We start from the raw sequence: 13,549 nt of genomic DNA, 5'->3' as shown, positions 1-13,549 counted from the left end.
AGAGCGATCAGTTTGGAATCTTGTCATTTTCTATAGATACTGGAACCTAACATGTACATGTAGTAAAATTCTATTTTGTAGTTACTGTCTTTTTTAACATATATCTATGCCGATTTAGAAAACTACGTAAATGTAACGTACATTTCAAGAAATATTTCTGTTTAATAAAAAGGTTAAAATTCATCTAAAAATTCATCATTTTGTTTCCGTTATTCCAAAAAAGATTTTCTATGTAATCACATTGTGTTATATGTCACAATCACCACTATAAAGACACGATTGCCTCAGAATATGAGTAGGTAACGTACATTTCAAGCTTGTAATAATATGTAAATTAGTAATAAGAAAATATTGAAAAAAAAGCAATTATTGGCATAAAAATCATTTCAATGAAGCGTTTTAAGGCAGTAATATAAGAAATCATAATGTTACAAACGAGGTTATTTGTCCTCAACTACATGAATGTCACGTCACTTCGGTAACGTTCATTTCACATATTATTTGGGAGTCCCCTCCACCTCAGTTCATTACCATTTTTTGTGCTGTTTCGCTGAAATGGACACCCGTCGTAGCCTAGTTACATCTACCTGTGTGCAAGGGTACAGACAAAACAAATATAAGAGTCAGACGTATTTTGCTATGTTCTAACAAATGCTCGTGTTTGGCCATTGAAACTTAACATGAATCTATTCCGAATATATCCAACGACAGTTTGTTAACAATATCATTTAGTATGTTGCAACATCGTTTTTCAAAACACAAACATACGTGCTTTTAAGCAGATCTGGAAAAATATAACCCAAAATGCAATGATTCAAACAAAACTGAGTATTGTGTGCCTTTCAGTATTTGAATTGTACGTGACCGTCTTGTGTTCTGGGTTTATTTGTTTTGTTTCTTTTTCTTTTTCTTTTTCTTTTTTTTTTACCAATTATAAGTCTACGCATACCATGTTTAAAATTATCAACAACAATTAAATTAATCTTGACGAAAAGTCGCATATTAAAAGTAAACAAACTGCAAAAAGGTTGCCAAAGATGAATTTAAGACACTTAGAAATAAATTTTCTAGCATGTGGTAACAGTCTAAAACATTTACGAGGATTTGGGGTGCATTTAGATGGATTTATGTGGCCAGTTGTCAAATGGATTGTTACGATAATTTTGTTTCGCTCGTGTAAACGCAATTCATTGACTAAATAAAAAATATTGTCAGTTAGAAATACGTAAAATGTACGTTACCATACGTAACGTACATTTCAAATATAAAAATCAATTCTCTTCCACAAGCGTACGTTAGACACTCAATATATTGATACTACTTGAACTTGCACATCATAAGAAATGCATCATACAGGTTTCGTATTCAGAAATATATATCAGGTATCAAAATTATATTACATATAATTGACCTTCATATATTTTTTTTCCTCAGCAGAAACGTTTCTTTTCATTAATTTTGGGATTTAGCCGACCTCCAACCTTTGAAACTTTCCTTTGTGTACATATTAGAGTGTGTGAAAGTATGAGAATACATGAAAATTCGTGCGAGATTCACTTAATTCGAATTTCAGGGTAACGTACATTTCAGTCACGTACATTTCAAATGATCGCTTTTCATGTAAAAAATAATTTTTAATTGTGTTAAGCAAAACGTCTTTGCCAGTTTACAGGATACAAGGTGTTGCTTATTCAGAGTCGTCTCATATTTTCTACATAATATATATTCTTAATGGAAGAATATAGGTAACGTACATTTCTTTCTTATCTCTACGATTGAAAATGTCTTTCATTCCGTAAACATATTTACAAAAGTTGCTCAAATTGTTCAATTTCATGTTACATTATCTAAGTAGGAGTAATTAATCCTTTGAAATTTCAAATTTAGCCCATCAATAAATAAAGGAGAACAAAACTATCAGGTGTATAATCTTTGTGTTTGTTTGTAATGTGGTTGAAATAGAATTAAGCGACAGGGACATTGTACAATAAAATTATTGATTATCACAAAGAAAATGTATTTATTGCTATGAAAAGAAATATATATGATACAAGGTTTAACATCAGAAAATTTTTACTTGAGAATCAAAACTATATATTACACAGAGGAGGTTCAGAATAATATTTGCCTCGGCGACAGTAACGTACATTTCAAATAGGCTACTGTATTTGAATTTGGAACTCCTTAAATACCCTTTCAGATCGATAATTAGATGAATTCTTATTCATTGTTATATGACTATTTATAATGTTGATTTAAAAATTACATATGTGGTATTTCTTTTAAATGAAAATGAGGCGACATTATTTGAGCCCTTATATTGAAAATGGGTGAAAGTTTTGCGTAAAAAGGCAATTATTATTATTAATGTAAAATATATTTCTTTCTCTTAACTGGCCCCAACGGGCTTCCATAGTGATTTCTGTTTTATCAATATTTCCTTTAATTAATATTATATTCTTTATAAAATTACATGTACATATTTGTAACAATTGTTTGAAATTTTTTTCTTGCTTTTGAAAAGATATGCAGCTGCTGTTTTCTTGAAAAGTTGTTACATCCTCGTTATTAAACTAGTTGACTGTACCTCATGGAACACATCTGTATAACGACACTTTTAAACAGCTGTTCAAAAGGTACACTTTCTTCATCTATTATGGAGTGAACTCACGCATAAGTGTTACATGTAACAAAACAAACCCAGTGCCACCTATTCATTGAAAGAATAAATCCATTTAAAGTTAATGTTAGATCAAATTATTTGCTTGTTTTAGTGCAGAATTTACAAAGAAAATAGGTATGGCAGTAAAGCGTTTTCAAAACAAAAGCGTTTTCTACATAATTAAGAAGGAAACCAACTATATTGTCTGATGTTATAAATGTTTCGATATTATCTCCCTTGTTGCGTTCTTTCTTAATGGAGGAGAGTTTTGTTTCCACGTAAACCGGCAGGTGCAAAGTTGACAAGATTCATGACAAAAACAGATATCGAAGCGCGTCCTAGAAACAGAAATATTGTTATGAACACAACTGGCATACCTTCTTCTCCGTGCACTTAATCAACTTACTGAGCCATGACTTACGATAAGGTAATTTATAATGTTGACATCTTTGGTCATTGTTTATACTGTTATTAAAGTATAAGAGAAGCCGACATTTTCTTCTTATAGTATACCGAAAACACAAATAACGTAAATATTTACATTTACTTTGATATAGGAACACTTCATATCAAGTGCAACGCTCTCCATTTCTTAAATGGATAAAGTCAGGATAATTGTGCTGTGTCTGTTTGCAATTGTTACAGGTAAGCATGAAATGATAATCGTTGCAACTTGTGTTTATTTTATGGAGTTGATTTTAATTTTTGAAAAAAAAATCCCGAGGACATGAACTAAGACACTTTAGGCCTGCATATTTTATGAAGCGCGTGATAAATATACACTCGTGAAGAGTTGTTGTCCATGTACCTCATGAATTTTCCAAAATTTAATTCATATCTTACCCTTACATTATTTTATTCTGATGACTTGCCACACATTTTTGTCAATCAGTGATCATTTTTGAAAAAAAAAGTTGCACTGTGTTTGACTTCAATCACATCACAATAGAAATTTTCATATTCATCCCATGGTAGTTCACGAGAACATGAACCTTTTTTCTAATGTGCAAAGAATCTTAACACTTTACAACTTACAAAATTGTTATGCAAAATAAACTGAATCCTCACGTCATAGAAATATTACGTTACCATTTCCCCGCAAGCACTTTCTAGCGGGGTACAAGTTTCTCTAAAGTTTAGCGTAAATAATATCATGACGTAATATTTTAATTAGAAAATAATTTTTCTTATTTTATGAGATTAAGCAAGTATGAAATAGTTGGAATTTGGAAATAAATTGAAGATTTAATGAACTTTTTAAAGTGCGTGAATATGCGTGATTGCGGGGAAACGGTAAATGCGTGATTTTGCGTCAGAAATAGGAAATTGTATATGCGTTAAAATGCGTGACTGCGGGGAAGGGGGTTAAGGTACATTCGTTGGAGAGTTAATTTTAGTAGATACCAAAAGAACAATTACTAAAAAAAATAAGTACTGATTTTGTACTTTTGATCTTTTTAAAGTTATAGATCAAAACGTAAGCGAAAAAAATATCGAAAAATGACCTGTATGTAAACAAATTTATTTTTATCTATGGTGTTATCTTTGGTTTATTCTCAGTTGAAAAAAAGAAATGTTAGTTTTAATATGCTAATAATGAAACATAACTGATACATTGTAACAGGTATCATTTTCAGTTGTACATCCCATGTTCATTAAACAAAACCAAATCATCATTGTAAATTTGCTTGCGTTTAGACATTTTTTTTAAATTTTAGTCGAAAATCAAATTCTTACTACAAGTTTTTATTTTGTGACCAACATTATGCTATAGTGTTATGTTTGGTTTATTTTAAATTGGAAAAGAATGTTAGTTTTAATGTGATATAAATGAAACATTACTAATAACAGTTTCCAGTTTTAGTTACATGTCATGTTCCTTAAACAAAACTGAATCTTCATTGTAGATTTGCTTGTAATTATACATTTCTAATTTTAGTTTAAATCACATTTTTTACTTGTATTTCTTTGTCATAGATGGTGTCTCTTTGTCTATCTTTGTTAGCCAAGGGTTTCTATTTAGCTACTCTCCTCATAAACCATTGGCATACGGTGCTGAAAAAGAGGGGAGGATTGTTTTCGTCACGTATCACGATTCCTATCAGGTTTGCACAAATTGCGTCATCGACAGAAATAAAAAAAAACGTATATAATGTTTTTGAAAAAAAATATATAAATTAAGTTATGTTAATTTGTTATTTCAACATGTTAGAATACAAATCTACATCTTCAGTATAGCTTGTTAATCGCATATTTTGCAAGTACATAAAGCTAAAGAAATTAGATGTCACCACATATAATGGCATGTTATCTTAGGGATCGTTGTTTATTTGCATTTTCCATAAAAGAGTCAAGATACATTTTCAACGCAATTGCTGACTGGTCGAAAAATGTCGATCAGCTTTAATCACATCATTCTTTCGAAAAAAAAATCCTTAGTTTTTTTTTACACCGTAGGCCAATGGCTTCTAAAAGAGTAGCGTATGAAAAAACCCTTGGCTAGCGGAGAAGCTCTTTTTCCAACAAACAGGATGATCAAGATAACAGTTGTCATTGAATAAAATGTGTTCGTTACCATTGTAGGTAACCAACTGCCTTTAGCGGATCAAGGTTTGGTAAACTATATCGCAGAAAATCTTGACGTCAAATATGACGTCATTAGCAATTTTGTTGATGGACGTAGATCTTTTACATCAAAAATAACACTAAAGAACACTGGAAATCAACCCATACCTCTTGAAAAATGGGAAATCTACTTCTTTGCAATTCGCCTCGTTCAACCAAATGCATTTCCATATGAAAATGGTTTAGTGCTGAGCGACTGTAAAATGAAATTATTTCATGTTGCCGGTAGTTTATACAAATTACATCCAATGCAAAACTTTTTGCTGAGTAAGCAAGAAAGTGTATACTGTGAGTTAGTTATGAAGTACTGGCAATCGGCAATAACAGATACAATGCCTAACTGGTACGTAGCGTCTGACGGTATGAAACCCAGAGACATCATTTCCACTCAAGGCGAGGGGTTGTCTTTTATAGGACCATTTAACAGACCTGAGCAATATAAACGTTACACGGACGATGGATGGCAACCATTTAGTCCTGAGAAAAGGTAATGTGATTTATAAAAAAAAATTATATTATAAATTTATCTTTTACTTGATTCATTTCATGTTTGCTTTTTAATTTATATTACCATGCATAATAGCAAGCGTCGCGAAGTGATGCTCGTCACGTCGAGCTTTTAAATCAATGTCTGGGTGAAGAGAAAATTCGGTTTTTGCACATTGATCTAAATGCTTTTTTTCGTCCCGCAGTTACCCGTGGTCCCGTAATGCTTATCGAATTGCATCTCGCCACAAACTACGTTCTCATGAGTCCGACTGTCCGTAACAAATTTTCGTCGCAGTTTTCTCTGTAACTACTTATTGCAGATGCTTGAACTTTTAACACAATCTTATCTTTGGCATGTCACATGGTGGGATACATTTTTGAACAGATCCGATGTCAACTTCCTGTTTATCCTTGTGTCTGTCCGTTTCATACATAACACATTTTCGTCGCAGTTTTCTCAGCAACTACTCAATACAGATGCTTGGAGTTCTATCACATACTTTGACAAGGCATTGGATAAATTCTTATTTGAATCTGATGTCAACTTATTTATCTGTGCATCTTCCCATAATTGAACTTGTGTATATAAAAATGGTAGAGTATATTAAGATCACAGCGGGGATATTATTAGTGAGCATGGCTCACAGAATTCTTCTTAATCATTTACATGATAGTTCGGGCATTTTACCTGCAAAGAAAAAAAAACGGTACAATGATATTACAAGATTACAATAGAATCTGACGATGAAAGAAAATATGGTTCCCTTAGCCTCAAATGAATACTAGTAGTTCAATTGAAATTATTAGAAAAAAAACTTTATATATATCATTATATGAATTCATGTTCATGTTTTCAACAATCCTCTAAAAGAGATCTCAGCCCGCATTTTCCGCAGCATACACGAGCCAAAGATAATCGTAATGATATAAATGCTCAATTATCAAAGTAAAACTACCCAGGGAATTTTTTTTGCAAAATAGGTCAATCTCAAGGGGATTGTAATGGTGCTATTTTCCATATGTCATTTGACAAACAGAGAACATGCTCAATACCAAAGACTTAACTTTTCAATGCCAAAATAGTCGCCCGCGTGGCGCAGTGGTTAGAGGGTCTGCTGTAGAGTCGTGAAGTAAGGAGTCAATCCTTATGTCGCGGGTTCGAATCCCACTGTGGGACGTGGAGACCGGTCCCTTGGATGAGACCTTAAAACCGAGGCCCCGTGTCAGCGGTAGGCGTTTGCACGATAAAGATCCCTTACAGCTCACTGGCCCTGAGTGCAAAGTACAGGACAAAATTTTGCATGCAGCTCTCCACCGGCAAGTGGTGGCTTCTCCATATGAGTGAAAAATTTAATTCACGAGAGGGACATTAAACAATATACAATCAATCAATGTCAAAATATGCTGTATGCACCACTATGAACTACTTTGAAGAAATAGATCAAAGTCAAGGTCAAGGTTCAAGAGATTAGTAATCATGGTAATTGACAATAGCTGTAGTGCCTAAGAAATATACATGCATGTGACCTCTTACAGCTCTCGATGTATAGGGTCTGAGCGAAAGAAAAACGGGCAGACGCCAGGTAAAGTAACCCCTAAGTGCCGCTCTGCTCTGCATGCCACACGAAAATGTAAGTGTGCAAAGCTAACACTGACATTTTATTTAAGATTCGCATCTTCAAATGGTGGTATCTTGATATGAGTAAAAAAGTCTCTAGAGGAACTTTAAACAACAATTTTAAAAAACTGCAAGATACTGATTTTAGACTCTTACCTCACATAAAATTGTACGTTGTGCGCTCACTAATATATATCAATCAAGATCGAGTCTCAAATAATTAGAACAAATTGACGTACTTCTTTCTATATATCACAGATATGATCTGAATGCAGCCATGACTCTAATACCTGATAAATCTCCGAAGCCGCTCATTCCCACACCTGTAGAAATCAAATTAAAGAGTGGAAAAGTGACCATTGACTCCGCTTGGATGGTCTTGAATTCTACACAGTTCTACCAAGAAACAGTTCTTATTGCAGGTCAGAATGGGATGTATTGTTCGTTTGCCTTTTACATAGTGTCAACCCTAACAATCTGAACGCATAAATTGCATTTATCTTGTTCATGGGACATTTCATTTTATTGCATAACCTTTCTTTCAACCTAGAAAACTGTACAAAATATAGACGTCACGACAGATTATTAATAAATTTAGATTTTTATTTCTATTTTTTTTTTTTTTGGATAATTTTTTGAATATGATTTGAAAATCGAACATTATATAACGTGTGTATTTATTCAAGAAATATTTATATGTTTTGTAGATTTATTTAACATAAGCATCCGATCTGAGAAACCAAACATAAAGTATATAGAAATAGTCAATGCATCTGATCTAGATTTTTTGAGCCAATCAGAAACGCAGAATGAAGCATATTCAATAGGAATAACTACCAATGCCATACATATATCTGCAACAACACGTATTGGAGTGTTTTATGCTTACCAAACCTTGAAAAGCTTAGCAACAGGTGGAAAAATACTCCCGGTGGGTAACATAAAAGATCAACCACGGTTCGCATACAGAGGATTGCATTTGGATGTAGGAAGGAATTTTCATACGAAGGAAACAGTTCTGAAGATTCTGGATACAATGTCTATGTTCAAGTTAAACAAATTTCACTTTCACTTGACAGAAGACGAAGGATGGAGGCTTGAGATTCCTGGACTTCCGGAATTAACAAAGGTTTGGTTATTTGCTTAAAGTCCCTCTCTGGAATTTCCCACTCATTTGAAGACGCCAACACTTCTTTATGGCAAGTTTACACGTATATTCGACACTCATTGCACCCCGGAGCACAAGGTTGCTCAATACCTATAAGTTTAAGTGTTGGTATATGGGGATTAAGGTGGGAGAAGTTTATTAAAAATTAAAGGTTTTCTAAACATTAAAAAAGATTAAGGTTATAAGAATATTCTTTCTCTTTATAAGTTAGGAGATAATAATATATTTACTTCCAAAAAGTGAATATGTAAAAATATATATGCCTCTTTATATTTAATAAATAAAGTTGCCTATCATTTACTATCGAAAAAACGACAGGTGCTTTTTTTTAGAACATCGAAATTTACTTATTGCATTAAAACGTACTGTAGATAGTTCGTGTTTTATATTCTTAAAGTGAAAATACATTTTTGAATATAGGTGATGCATATGTTGGTTTCAATTTATATTTTATGCATCTAACATTTACTTGAGTAATTGATCAATTTTAAAAGGATATCGTTATTTTTTCAGTTATCAACCGACTATAAGTTTTCAAAATGTTCTCGACTATCATCTCCATCATTTAGACGCACATCTTTTTCACACATATCGAAGCGGTTTGATGATCAAGACGCATTACCGTTGTCGTTGTTTACTTTATTTATTTCCCGGGCGGCAATTGATGGTTACATCAATGTTATCTTGTTGAGTATTGAGGAATCTTTTTTGTACCAGCATTTTCTGTGACACGGGACCTCGGTATGGTCTCATCCGAAGGACCGTCTCCACGTTCCGCAGTAGATTCGAACCTGCGACGTAAGGAACTGTTCTTACTCGCGACTCTAGAGCAAAGAAAATGAGATGTAACCATTTCAAGAATTTAACATCTGAATAAAAAAAGGAGCACACGGCGGGTGTGACCGGTCGGCAGGGGATGCTTACTCCTCCACGGCACCTGATCCCACCTCTGATTTTTCGGGGGACCGTGTTTGCTCTGCCCTTATTTTGCATGGTTTTATGGACTTTGAGATTAAATACTGTTTGTTATCTCCATATCCTTCATTGATTGGAACAGTATTAAGGTCATTTATTCTTTTGTCTAGGTAGGCTCTAAACGGTGTCATGACCTGAAAGAGGATACATGTCTCATGCCCCAGCTAGGATCCGGATCATTGGAAGGTGATATTGGTTCTGGATTTTACACAGTTGAGGATTACAAAGAAATGTTGCGATATGCCAGTGAACGTCATATTCAAGTTATTCCGGAATTCGACATGCCAGGTCATTGCAGAGCAGGAATAAAAGCAATGGAGGCAAGATTCCGGAAATATCTCAGTTATGGAAACGAAACAGCTGCACGAGAATATTTAATGACGGATTTCTCCGATACTACTCACTACCTGACAGTTCAATGGTTTACAGACAATGCAATCAACATATGCATGAATTCAACACAAACATTCATACGATACCTTATCGAGTCGATAATCAATCTACATAAAGATATACAACCATTACAAATATATCATTTTGGAGGTAAGTTTTTTAAAACGTTTAGGAATTTTTTCAATGGCCAGACTTTTGAAAGGGAATATCAGAATTATTTTCTGATTAATAGACAACATATACTGAAAGAAAAAAGAAACGCAGGGTAAACTTTTGAGGTGAATTAAATTTGTTTTTCTTAAAATATGTTTTAGTTTTCCTATCTAACTTTTAAAATCATCTTTCAAAACGATATATCCAAATTCCCATTTGATTTTGTCAGATAATTCATGAGTTATTGAAGCTCAAATACGATACCCCCCAAAAATGAAAATCGAAAACTCTTATTATCTTCAATGTCTCTCCCATGCATCTGTCAAAGCCTTATTTCTCCTTTGCATAAATTTCATCAGAGTGTTTATCTTTCTACCCTGGCTATATTTAGCATGAACAACCAAGCAAAAAGAAATAAGTCTAACGGCTCGCGCATGCACCAGTGAGAGGAATACAACAGTAAGTTGACTAGCTCAAAAACCAAATTGCGGAACTGTTTTCTTTCAAATTTCGTATGAATGTAATGATTATAATCGTCTACTGTATAAATGGCTGTTTTTGTGGTAGTAAGGTGGCGATTTAAGAGATGGCAGGACGAATAACCCGCTCGAAACATGGCTTTGTTTCGCGTTAACGTCATCGTCACGGTTGATTGAAAACCATTCCAGACCCTCTCTGACAACGAATAACAATTTTTATGGGGGGAAATTTACAAGAAACTGCTTAATAAACCGTTGTTGCCTTTTTCATTAATTAGGCAATTCGAAAAGAAGACCCCATTGAACTTCCATAAACTGTGCCAAGATCGCAAGAAATTCATTATGTCTCTTAATATTGAAAAACGATGTGCATACCTCATATGCATCAAATACTGCAACAAGATTTGTTGACAAACTCGTCGTTATCAAATTGCACGTGTTTTGGGCTTTTTACCGTTTTCCGTACATGACATCATAAATTTTACGGTTGAGTAATTCTGAATACTGATTTTGGTGCACAGTAACTAAATTTATCTTCTGATCAATTTTCGTGATTTTCGGTCAATTGCTAAAAATTTATTCGAACATTTTGCTACCCTGCGTTTCTTTTTCCTTTCAGTATATTAAAGATTAACACATGTCATTGTACATTATTTAACATGCTCTGTATATTTTTTTCTTGTACATCAGAAACAGGCAAAAAAATAAAATAATAAAGTGTGCTGATGGACACCATTATGCCCCTAAAAAATAAAAAAAGTGAATAAGTACACTTTCCTTACATGCTCCCCAACTAATCTCACAACAGCATGGGAACAAATTGTTTTTATTCGGTGTGTTTCCATGTAGGCGATGAGGTAGCTGGGGCATGGATTGATTCACCCGAGTGCCAAAAATTCCTCGAAAGAAAGAACCTTCACAATACAACGGAGCTTAAAAAATATTTTGCCCAAGCCATGGCTAAAATGACGGACAACAGAGGTCTTACAGCAGCTGCATGGGCGGATGGTTTGATGATAGAGGGACATACACCGTATAATATCAGTGACCTTCCTACTAAAAAGTAAGTATCACAGTCTTATTAAATTTACTATTTCTGTGATATCTAGTATACCCTTGTTTTTTCTGTTTGTTTGCTTGTTGTTTAAGCCCCTCTCAAGAACTTTAAACTCATTTTTTGATGCCTCACTTGCCATTGGAGGGCTGCATATACCTATATCCGGTACTCAGGGCTATTGAGCAGTAAGGGATCTTTTTCATGCCAATTCCTACCGTAAGGATCGGCCCCTTACTCTACTCCACGACTCTTGAGCAGACGCTCTAACAACTGCGCCACGCGGGCGAGGATTTTATTTTGTCTTGTTTGTAAAGCAAACTATCTTTGGGACGTATTTAATTATCACCTATAGTTCATACCATTTGTAAGATCATTGCTTATATACTGAATTTAACTACGGAGTACTTCTTTTTCTACACGGTTAATAAATAGGGTTCATGGCGGGTATATCTGGTTAACAGGACCGGTCCGTAGGATGAGACCGTGTAAACCGAGAACCCCTGTTGCAGTGGGTGCTGGCATAAACGATATCCCTTCCTGCTAAATAGCCCTGAGTGCCGAGTATAGGACAAACTTTGCAGCTCTCCACTTGCAAATTGTGGCGTCTCCATATGTGTGAAAAATTCTCGAGAGGGACATTAAATAATATACAAACAAACAGACAAACTCCTTTTTGGCACCCAATCTTACCTTAAACATTCCAAGGGTGCCTGTTTTCATTTTGCTTACTGGATTACAAACATTGATAGCATATTGTTATCTTCGCATTTCACATTCAGTACATTTATGATCATCAAAATGATTCTGATATTTCTTAAAGAACTTTGTTCGGTAATAACCATCAGAAATAGGAAATTGTATATGCGTTAAAATGCGTGACTGCGGGGAAGGGGGTTAAGCTTTTAACGTTACATGGAAGGAATTTTTTTTTTTTGGTTTATTTTAGAGTTCTGCTCTGTTTGCTGTATTATTCCAATGAATAGGACTTCAGAGCGAGAATTCATTCTGTTCTTTATCTTCATAAACCCTGAAAATCTGTTTTTTGTTGTAGGTAAACTTTTATGTGAAATACTGTGAAAACACTAATTTTCGTAGAGGGTTCATTATTGTTATTTTCAAGATATAAAGAGACCCACGACTTTATGTCCACCACAAAATGCAATTTCTCATATACATTACTACTGAACAATTCTTTGACCACAAATTCAAATCTAACTGAATAAAGATATTTTCCTCAAAATACGAAAATTTGTCCCCTAAAAAATATGTGATTTTACAGTACAGTACATCGGTTGAATTGCTACCAAACTAAACGTACGATGTTGCTTTAATTTATTGTAACGTTATCACAAAACTACGTATACTTTGTCCTTTAACTCTTATGTAATATATATCGTTTTTAGAAGTGATGATGTTATAGTTTGCAGCTAAGTGTAAAGTTTTACGTTACGTCACGATCTAGTTGCCAGCTGTCCTCAAGATAAATTGTACACACCTCCTAACCGCAAGCTGTACGACTGGAACTTTCTTCTTCTCCCTGATTAGTTGCTCGTGCAACAGACTATTTCCGTGTCAATGTTGATAATTTGAAATGACCAATCACGTGATTTGTTTACACTGGATGTATCTGACGAAAAAGATCGTGACGTATTATGAAACTTTACACTTAGCTGCAAACTTTGATATTTATTATTAATTTATTAACATTCTTGAAATAAGCTTTGACCTAAATTTCTGTGTTTAGCATTCGGACTCTTAAAATCAATTCAATAAAGATAATTCAAATCATTGATAAGATGTAATATTATTATTTTCAGAAGCATCATCGCGTATAACTGGGATAATCTTTGGGAGAGAGGACACGGGGATAAGGCATATAAATTAGCCAACGCTGGCTACAAGGTCAATGTATTTTAGAATTTGTTTCTTT

General features: G+C 34.0%; 1 protein-coding gene across 1 annotated transcript; it reads left to right on the top strand.

Annotated features, from left to right (window-relative positions):
• Positions 1 to 3,084: 3,084 nt before the first annotated feature.
• On the top strand, positions 3,085 to 13,527 carry LOC134229163 (beta-hexosaminidase-like; the record flags this gene model as incomplete). Its single annotated transcript, XM_062710869.1, has 7 exons — positions 3,085 to 3,307; positions 5,246 to 5,774; positions 7,653 to 7,816; positions 8,102 to 8,523; positions 9,648 to 10,080; positions 11,412 to 11,625; positions 13,437 to 13,527. Coding segments are annotated over exons 1-7 (1,902 nt in total), but the record flags the coding sequence as incomplete, so codon positions are not given.
• Between the last annotated feature and the right edge of the window lie 22 nt (positions 13,528 to 13,549).

The sequence above is a fragment of the Saccostrea cucullata genome, unplaced genomic scaffold, assembly GCF_032062105.1.
Source record: "Saccostrea cucullata isolate Sc308-1 unplaced genomic scaffold, CSIRO_AGI_Scuc_v1 ctg6865, whole genome shotgun sequence".
NCBI classification, from domain to species: Eukaryota; Metazoa; Mollusca; class Bivalvia; order Ostreida; family Ostreidae; genus Saccostrea; species Saccostrea cuccullata.
This window is presented reverse-complemented; position numbering and strand designations above follow the sequence as displayed.